The sequence below is a fragment of the Egretta garzetta genome, unplaced genomic scaffold, assembly GCF_000687185.1.
Source record: "Egretta garzetta isolate BGI_Z169 unplaced genomic scaffold, ASM68718v1 scaffold697, whole genome shotgun sequence".
NCBI lineage: Eukaryota > Metazoa > Chordata > Aves > Pelecaniformes > Ardeidae > Egretta > Egretta garzetta.
The window spans coordinates 181,204-190,838 of record NW_009260141.1 but is presented as its reverse complement, the minus strand read 5'-3'; the positions used below and the strand labels follow the sequence as shown (position 1 = coordinate 190,838).

Below are 9,635 nucleotides of genomic sequence, written 5' to 3'. Positions count from 1 at the left end.
GCTTCTGTTACTTCTTCTGTCTCATTTGTTTCCTGTATTTTTTTGCCTTTTTCCTTATCACTTGTTCTGAAATTATATGGCCTTTCAACTACTATCGCAAATCAACTGGCGAGAATATTTTTCCCACTATTGAAGTTTTATATTAGAAAAACAATTCTTGTCAATATTATGAGTGGAAAGATTTTTTTTTAAATAATAGTATGAGCAACCCAAAACCCGATGACAAAAAATCTTATAGTCAAGCATCCATGAAAAACTGAAAAACTTTGTGTGCTGAAGGTTTCTATTTTCAGATGAAAAATCACGTTTTTGAGGAGAGCAATTTTATCTATAATTTCCTTTTCTGTCATAAACCAAATTTTCCACTGAAAAAACTTCCAGTGAGGAATTTGCCACCAGCCTTAGCCAGAAACCTTCACATCATTAACTGTTCCTAGTAGGTATCTGCTCTGTGAAAATGGTGCTATCCAACGTGCCTTCAGATCATGGAAGTCATTCGTTATGGCATCACTAAGTTGTTTCCATCTCCAGGGTGCAGCATCTCCATTGCTGAAAGAAAGAAATGCTCTGGTGAAGAGACAAAAGAAGCCAGAGCATAAAACAATACAGCAATTCTTCAGGAGCTGGGTGTTTTCTTGCCTTCTAACAGGGTGTTCTGGATCAGGCACTATTCTCTCAATGTGATGAGATGCTAATGAATCCCGCTTTCCAAGAGGAGCTTCAGCACCATCTTCATTGACCACATTTCTGAGCTTGCTGGTTAGCAGAACAATGTTGCTAACGGCACCACTTTTAGCTGTGGTGCCATCACAAACAATGCAAATCTCAGTCTCATAGCGTTTATTTATAGCAGTGGCCACAGTATGCTGGGCCTTTCTCACACGTTCAACGTTGGGTGAGTCAACCGAAGTTATGTGAAGAGGCCCGGCAGCAGGCAATGTCTGCACAAACTGAATCTATTCATGGGCAAATAGATTTTGAGAGTCATAAATAGGAAAGGGTGGGAGTATCTGGCTGAAGTTGTGCCAAACTTAGGGAGTGCCATGTGGGAAGAAGCATGCGTTGATTACATGAAAGTTGATGTGTGGGTAGATGACATCTAATCAATCCATGGAGTGATAAGTGGGGTTCTCAGAAGTCAGTGCAGGGTTTTGCAGGAACCATAAAATCTCAAGCTTCCCTCTGAGTGAGAAAGACCACAGGACCCTGGTACACAAACTGCTTTCTGAATTACTTTTTCTGATGAGATGAAACCAGGAAAAGTGTTTGTGGCAATGTTTGCTCTTAAAAAAAAACACCTTTGGCACTTTGTATGAGAGCAGAGACACTGTCATCCCACCACGCTACCAAATTTCTGATGCGCAGAGCAGCGCTTGCTCAGGTGGGAGGTGCTGCTGTGGGGCTTGAACTCGAGCTGCTGGGTCTGGATAGCTGGGTCCCCCTCCCAAGCAGGTCACTGCTTTGATGTGTGACCTTCAGTGATCCAGGAACATTTTATTGCCTTTCCCCACTGTGAAATCAATACAATCCCTACCAATCTAGGCACAGTAATGAACTGCTTGAAAAAGCACTTTGGGACACTTGGCAGCAAGAATTCTCACTTAGATGGACAGAGCATTCATCATGCCCCATCTAAAGGCAACACATGGTATTTGGGGAAGTTGGTTAACAGATTTTCCCTACCATCTCTGAGATGGAGTGAGTATGACATCCCTTTCATGTTTGCTCATGTGCTCACACACCCTGATACACTCAGCTCTGCTACATTGGGGTTGGGCTAGATGACCTCTAAAGGTCCCTTCCAACCCAAAACATTCTATGATTCTATGTCTACTGGGTCACCCTCTCTTCCCCAGTACAGGTATTCAGTGTACTTTGAAATGGTTGAAGCTGAACTATTGCTCCGCCGCCCTGGCTCTCAGGAAATGGTTCTTCCATGCTGGGGGAGCTGTTGGGATGTTATGAGGAGAGCAGAGTGCTCTCACATCCCCTCCCCACAGGTGCTCTCTGGGAGAAGCTGGGATTCATAAGGCTAGGTGGGATAAGTGGCTGGTGTGACAGTCCCTCCCTTTTGTGTGTTGTAGATGGAGCTGCTGAAGGGATTGCCGTGGCGCCGTGCTTTTCTGGCTGTTGCCCTGAACCTGCTGGCTCTCAGCCTCTCCACCACCGCCTTGCTCGGCAGCTACTGGTGCACTGGGACCCAGAAAGTGCCCAAGCCTTTGTGTGGGAAGAACAAAGCCACCAAGTGCATCGGTGTCCCCATGCCGCCTGACGCAAGCGCTGGCAATGTTTCATCCCAGGATGTGGTGCACTACAGCTGGGAGACTGGGGATGACCGCTTTGCCTTCAGATACTTCCACACAGGGATGTGGCTTTCCTGTGAAGAGAGCATGGAAGGACCAGGTAGCGTCTTGCCCAGGCAGCCAGCACTTCTTCCCTTGTATTTACTCCACAGGAGTTTGGAATTGAAAGGCGGGAGGCTGAGAACGCTTGGGAGAAAAGCCTTCTTCATTTTCCCAGGTGGCATCAGTCCCCTGTGGTCATTGTATTTCTGTGCTTCCTTGGGATGTTTACAGAGGGGGGAAAGGGAGAATGGTAGAATGGTTGTCTCTGGTGCGCCCTTCTGTCTGGAATGGGGGCTGTGAAGTGCAAGAGGTGGTGGTGATGCAGTGAGTTCGTGATGGCATCGTTCATCCTGATGTGAACTGGAGTGACCCCCCTTCCCTTTCCCTGTGTCTCCATCCCTGCACACAGCTTACTTCATGCTTTCCAGGGCACATATGTGCATGTCCCCTCAGACATCTAAGTGGGGTGATTTTATGCAGTGTTGTCAATTTATAGTTATCACTGTGAGGACTGCAATAGTCGGTGTTCTCCTTAAATCACCAAACTGAGAGGTTTTGTGGATTGAACAGGGTCTGGGCTTTTCTTTTTAAAAGTAGTAAAGAGAGAGAGAGAAGTACTGTCTTACAGATACAGAGAAAACCTGGAGGATCCAAACCCAGAGGAACTAAGGCTGGGAGGCAAATTGACCTGAAGATTAGAGCTGCAGTATTGTCATTTTTTTAGTTGCTTTTTGTGATATTGTGACAGGTTTCATTTGTGATTTTTGACCACGTGGGACTGGCACTGTCAAACCCTGGTGTGCCAGGGTCTGGTCGCGCAACCTGTATGAGACCCCTTTGGTGCCTCCCTTCACCCTTGGCTTGCTCCTGCCCAGCCCTGCTGAAGTCCTTCTGCTGAAACCTGTGCCAGGCCAGCACAGGCGGATGCTCTGCGGTGCACAGATGCTCCTCACAGCCTGGCACGCACATCAAGGATCAGAACTGACCCGGAAGGTGGCCAGCAGGGAAACTGGTATCTGAAGATACAGCGATGAAAGTGGCTTTCATCAGGCCCATTCCCCTGAGCCCACTGCCCTCCCTTCAGCTCTCCCCAAGCACAAACTTCTCATCTCCTTTAACCAAGCCACTGTTCTAGTGTAGCATTTCTCATTTTCTTATCTGTTGCTGTCAAAGTTTGAAAATAAAGAAGTGGTGAATAAAAGCAGACAGAAGGCGGGGGAGGGGGGAGCAGGACGGAATCTGCTTGAAACTCTCATGTCCTAATGAGAGGGCTGCTTCGTTACGAGCATTTCCAGACATGTTGCGGAAGCAGATGTGTTTATTTGGGACTGGGTTGGCTTGGGGTGTGTTTCCATGGTTCTGGTAGGAATGGGACTACATCCCTTGACAGCTTTCTCTTTGTCTGGCCACCGGGCAGTCCTGGAATAACCCGGATGCCTGAAAGAACACAGTGAGCGTGTTACATCTGGATCGCAGCAGGGCCGCGGGGTAGAGCACAGCCGGTCTCAGTCCCCTGCTCCCTGTAAATCCAGTGCAACCCACCCACTGCCGCAGGCCTTCGAAGCAAGTGTGTAGGCAGCAACAACAACAACAAAAAGGGGCTACTGCGAGCGAAAGGAGTTTGAGTTGAGCTGGGGAAAGGATTTCATTATTCAGGCTAATCTCCGGATCAGTTTAGATGAGCCATTACTGAATAACCTCATTAAAGTTCTAGGTGAAGTAGCAAACCGCAAGTTAATGAGGACTGCAGATGGCACTAAACTGGGTAGCGTCCTGAGAGCTGTGGATGACAGAAGTAATACAGGAGATTGGGAGAGATTAGAACTGGGGATAGAAATTAAGAAAATGAGATTCTTACATGAAAAGCAGCAGGCTGATACTTCTGGGAGAAAATACTGTGCCAAGCAGAGGAGACGACCCTCAAATGCAGTCATGCAGTATGAGAGACTTACAGATAATAATGATGGACCCTCAGCTGAGACAATAGATTGCATCTGGCCAACGTAAAAAGCCAAAGCAAACACGAAACACCATTTGCCCGAATAGCGTGCCTAAGATGCGAGGACAGAAGACCATATTTCTGTGTGATTCTCTGCCGCAGAAGAGGGACTCACATCTGTCACGCAACATTTCACTTGGGAAGATTTTTTGGTTTTGCTTTCTTCTTTGGGGAGTGGTGCTAGAACTGCTCTGTTGAGACCGGGGTGAGTGGGAATTCGCGTCCCCAGCAGAAGTGGTGGGTCTGCAGTCTGTCGTGAGCTACACCCTTAATAAGCCTGAAAAAAAGTAACCTTGTGAATGAGTAGCAACAGATTTTTATATTCACCAGAGGCTTGTAAGATTTACAGATTGTTGAATTTTTTTTTCTGGAAAGGCCACCTCTAGTTTTCCAGGCAGGCATTGCCTTCCCCTGCCTTGCCCCAGTGAAGGCCTGGAAGGACGGTCAGAAAGAAAGCAGAGGTGAGAAGATCTGACGGGTAGGCTCAGGGGTGACTGGAGCTATGCCGTGAAGAGAGAGTGAGAGATTTTCTTATGTACTCTGCATTGTTTTGCAAACTAATACCTTTGGGTTTGTGTTTCAGAAGAGAAATGCCGTAGCTTTATTGAGCTGTCACCACCAGCAGAGAGAGGTAAGAGCAAATCCCCATACCTCACTGTAGCTGCCCAGTGCACCTCCTTGAGATGGGGGACCTGCAACAGTTCACCTGTGGGAGGACAGCAGGGTGGGTCCCCCAAAAGCCAGGCATGAAATCCTGGCCTCATGGTTGCCCAAAGAGCGAAGCTTTCCTCCCAAATTTTGCCTAAACCACTCCCATCTGTGACATCCGTGCTGGAAACCTCAGACCCCCTCCCGTCCGAAGTGGGATTTGTCTCACCATGCCACCTGAGGGCAATCCCTCCCACATATGCTACATGTTGACCCAGTGCTTCAGTTTTGGGGTTTGCTGTGATGACTCTGGAAGCTGAATCACCTCTTACTTTGTGGTAAGTGATCAGGACATCTGAAACTTACTTTTTCAGGGTGAAGTCCTTGCCTCACCAACCACAAAACTTCATTTGGGTTGGAGAGCGAACGCCTCTTGCTATTGTCACATATTTCAAATTTTCCTGGGGATAACTTCAGTATACCTGGATACATATGTGCAGACGCAATGGGGATTTTACTTACTGAAAGCTTTTCAGTTGGTGTGGGCTTGCTGACTATACCCTGACATGGAGGCTGGAGGCACGTCATTTCAGAAGATGTTCATATGTGAAGGGAAAGGCCTGGGGTGCAGAGCTTGTGTCCATGTTCAAGCCATGAGAGCAAGGACTGGAACAGACACTGGGGAATTGCAACAGCCAGCAGGGAGATGAGTACTTTGGGGGAAGTAATTTTCTTTTTCTGCCCCATTTCCCCTACTTTAAAAACACTGGCAAAGCCTGCTGACTTGCTTTTATAAAGCGATGTGCATTGCCAGGTGAGAGGCCTGGTGCGAGCGGGGCGTGGTGGCATTGCTCTGCAGGTTAACCTGGGTCCCTCTCGGCACAACAGCAGGGTAGAAAAACCTCCCCTGTTTATTCTTTTGGGCAGCGGCACTCACACAATTCAAATTACAACATCATTTTAAAGTCATGCAGATCTCCGCTTTGTCATAAAATGAATGACTGACTTAACTGGGGTTACTGAATGGCTCCCACACTTACTGCAGAATGCTGGCTTCATGGGGAGTAGCAAGGCATTTCTCTGCTCTCTCACCTTCTTGTGCTTCATTCCCTGCCCAGGCTTCTGGCTCTGTTGCTTCCAGTGTCTTCCTTATAGACTGTTCTCCTAAGAAAGGAGGTTTATGCAACCAGATTACGTGTCTTTGTAAATCTTTCTGTCTGTCCCCCCTCACACCCCTCCTTACTGCTCCTTGTCTAATGGCAGCCCAACACTGATAGAAAGGCCATGTTCGGTAAGACACTGAGCTCCCACAAATTAATTGGAAGATCACTGTGAGCTTAAGCATGACACTTGGAGTGGCGCTGTGGTCTTAACGGCTCTGTCACCCACTTTCGCCCCTTCCTGCACATAGCATCATCTTAAGATGACCTTGGCCTCCAGCGCAGCTGCTGTTACACAGTTGGGGCAGCACTGGAGAAGGTGGTGTGACTGCTGATTGCCGGCTGGGTTGGCTGAGCTGGGTGTCTGCAGAGCAGCTCCACATTACATAGGCAGCATTAGAAGATGCCTGCAGCCTCCAGGAAACTCCTGGCAGCCTGACCTCTAAAGAAATAATCTCCCTGACGGTGCTACGGCAAGCAAGCCAGCTTCTTTAAGCATGGAATGCAGCTCATCAATTCCTGCTAAAGAGCTGGGTGACTCTACGGCACTAATGATGTTGAGGAGTCAAGTCAGTGCCACATTAATGAGGGTTTTCTTCACACTCCTTTTCCCCAGTTGAATGTCTCCTCTACGGCCATTAATAGTTGCTAACAGTAGTGTTCACAGTGCTGCTTCATTTGTCAGATTAACATTTCTTCCTCGGTGAATCCTGTGCTCTCCACAGCCCAGCATTACAGAGTGCCTTCTCTCATTCTCCTCCAAGTCCTACTGCACAGTAAGCTCAGCTGAGGACTGTGGTATCACGGTCCCGCTGATAATCCCAGTATGAAAGTACTTGCACTCTGTTCAAGCAGTAGGGTGGGTGGTGAATGTTATTGCCCTAGCTGGATAGCCACCCCGAGGAATGTGGTTTCATTTTAATTGAGGTTTCAGTGAGAAATACAGGCCTGCAAAAGGGACCTCCTGAATTTCAGAAGCCAGGTCCCAGCCATCGCTGCAGATGCACTATGCAGTTCTTTTCTAAACCGATTGAGCTCCAGTTTAAGAGTCGCTTGCTTCTACTGTTGTGTTTAGAAACCTCCTGTGAAGGTTGCTACACTAATGGGAAAGAACATTCTAACACCCAGCTCAGATGTGTCCATGGCCAACCTATGAACAGTAGGTCTTGTGCTCAACAGCTTTCCCCCTGCCTTTTTCCCCATGGCTTCTTCCTTGCTGTTTATGACTAATGTTGGCTTGTTTACAAACAGCTGGTTTAGTTCCTCTCAGCTTTTGCAGTGCCAGACCAGCCAAGCTATCTTCTGTGATGGACTCTCTGTCCCCTTCAGCATCCTTTGAGCCCTTGCTCACAGGCTGGGGGGTTGCTGTTGGGTGTTCCCAAGGACATCCTTTCAGGACTGGGTTGGGAAGGGGGAGTACTCTCTCTCCCTTGAACAAGCCATCCTGTACTGATGTGAGGAGTCTCTGGTTCCTGGCAGGAATCCTGTGGCTGTCGCTGGGATCAGAGATGCTGTACATCAGCTTGCTGCTCATCAGCTTCATCCTCCTGATGGTGGAAATGCTCCATACTGGCAATCCTGTCTGTGGGTTGAAGCTCAATGCCTTCGCGGCCGTCTCCTCGGTGCTCTCAGGTAAGTGTGTTACTGCAGGCTTGGAATCACCGCAGCAGGAGAGCTTCCTCTTCCACACAAGGCTGAAGTACGCAGCTCTGGCTCCCACTGTAAATTCCTTGCTTTCTTGTCCTCTTGTGACAGGTCTCCTTGGGATGGTGGCACACATGATGTACACACAAGTCTTCCAGGCAACGGTTAGTCTGGGACCAGAGGACTGGAGACCGCACTCATGGGACTACGGCTGGGCATTCTAGTATGTGAGCTCTGAAACCATCTTCACCTCCCCAGCCTTTTGGGTTTCAGCCGTGCTACACCCTGCCCAAACCCACCTCCTCCCTTCTTGGCCTTCTGTGTTACCACAGACAGATGTACCATGGTTCTCCTCCTGTTAATCTCCTGTCTTTGCCTCATCCCCTGCTTTAACAAATAGTTGCCGAGTCACTTAAATGAGTAGCTACCAAGGACAGGCAAAACAACAGTGTCACACCTAAACAAGTGCCTTCAACCCCGCTGACTAACCAGGTTTGCCCCTACGCTGGTTTGCACCATTTGGCCTCAGATTTTCCCTGCAGGCAGAGGCCAGTGTCACACCCGTGATGATGCTCTCAAACATGCCTTGACTTTTTTGCAGTTTAAACAAGTTCCATGCTGGTTTGGCATCTTCGCTTACCAATGTCCAAAGGGCCTATTCCTGCAGCACCAAGCCTAGACACATGCTGTAGCCAGAAAGAGCAACTGCAAAAAGCAGGTGGCTTGGGGTTCCTTTCTCTAAAGGCTAAAGAAGCCAGCCGCAGCTGATACACCATAACCAACTTGGAAAACAGTTGGACGGGCCTTGCAAGTGTCTGTGGAAAGCACAGGCTCAATTTGCAAAGCTGTACTGATGATGACCACGTTAATTCTTAAGGCGTAAGCACTCCAGTGCCACGTGCCTGCTGCAGACATCAAATGTCAGCATGGCCATCTGGTTATGCTCAAGTGGACATGCCTCACGTCCAGGAAGACACTGAGCAGCACTGCGATACAGAACTTGCTTCCAAGCTGTGCTGTCCTGCTCTGACCAGTTGTAGACTTTTCTGCTGCCCTTTTTATTTTCCCCTCTATCCCTCCCTTCCCTGTGACAAGGACGACCAGTATTTACCCCACCAATCTAACAAGGGTCCTGTGGTGGGATAACCCCTAAGAACTGTAATATCATGAGCCCTAGTCTTTCTCGTTCATGTCCATGCCCAGCAGCTTCTGCCTGGCAAATCAGGGCGCATCATGGCGCATGCCGTTCATTTCCTTACCCTCTTGGCTTCTCACAGTGTGTGCTATTCTTGTGTCTCTCCTGTAGCATGGCCTGGGCCTCCTTCACCTGCTGCATGGCCTCCGCTGTCACCACTCTCAACACCTACACCAAGACAGTGCTGGAGTTCAAAAGGAACCACATCAAGGGCTACAACGGGAGCCTCAAGGATCCGCCTCAGCACCACCAGTGCTTCATACAGCAGCAAATAAGCAGCTACTACGAGCCCCAAGACAAGCCCCTCCGTTCAGTCTCTGAGGGAGTCGACTTCTACTCTGAGCTGCAGCAGAAAGTGCTACAGCGGGAACCAGAGCTGGGACTGGATGAGGTCTTGGGACAGACGATCGGGGAGGATCACTGTTAGGGATGAGTGAGCAGGGACAGAGCAGTGGGGTTTGGGAGGCACAAGAGCTCTGAACCAAACAGTAGCACCACTGTCAGCAAGTTCTTGGGGAGCTCTTCCTTCCTCTACCATTTGGGGAGTGAGAAGAGAAGGTGGGCACTTGTCCAGGGCAACAGCAGTGCCGACAGTAGCTCCCTGATCACGGTTGGATGGGTGTCCTCAGCTGGGAAGGGTGAAA

The 9,635-nt window shown here is 48.8% G+C and overlaps 1 protein-coding gene across 1 annotated transcript; it reads left to right on the top strand.

The window, feature by feature from the left end:
* Positions 1–1,880: 1,880 nt before the first annotated feature.
* GSG1 (germ cell associated 1) lies at positions 1,881–9,418 on the top strand. Its single transcript, XM_035897106.1, has 6 exons — positions 1,881–1,958; positions 2,085–2,403; positions 4,928–4,975; positions 7,632–7,784; positions 7,908–8,019; positions 9,103–9,418. Exons 1-6 carry the CDS (start codon positions 1,881–1,883, stop codon positions 9,416–9,418), a joined length of 1,026 nt encoding a protein of 341 aa, XP_035752999.1.
* Positions 9,419–9,635: the final 217 nt, after the last annotated feature.

Bases quoted from the DNA above. Each gene is read 5' to 3' on its own strand.
- GSG1 (XM_035897106.1), top strand. From the start codon at position 1,881: ATGGTTGAAGCTGAACTATTGCTCCGCCGCCCTGGCTCTCAGGAAATG. The intron at 1,959-2,084 runs GTTATGAGGAGA...TGTGTGTTGTAG, and splicing joins GCTGGGGGAGCTGTTGGGAT to ATGGAGCTGCTGAAGGGATT. The intron at 2,404-4,927 runs GTAGCGTCTTGC...TTTGTGTTTCAG, and splicing joins AGAGAGCATGGAAGGACCAG to AAGAGAAATGCCGTAGCTTT.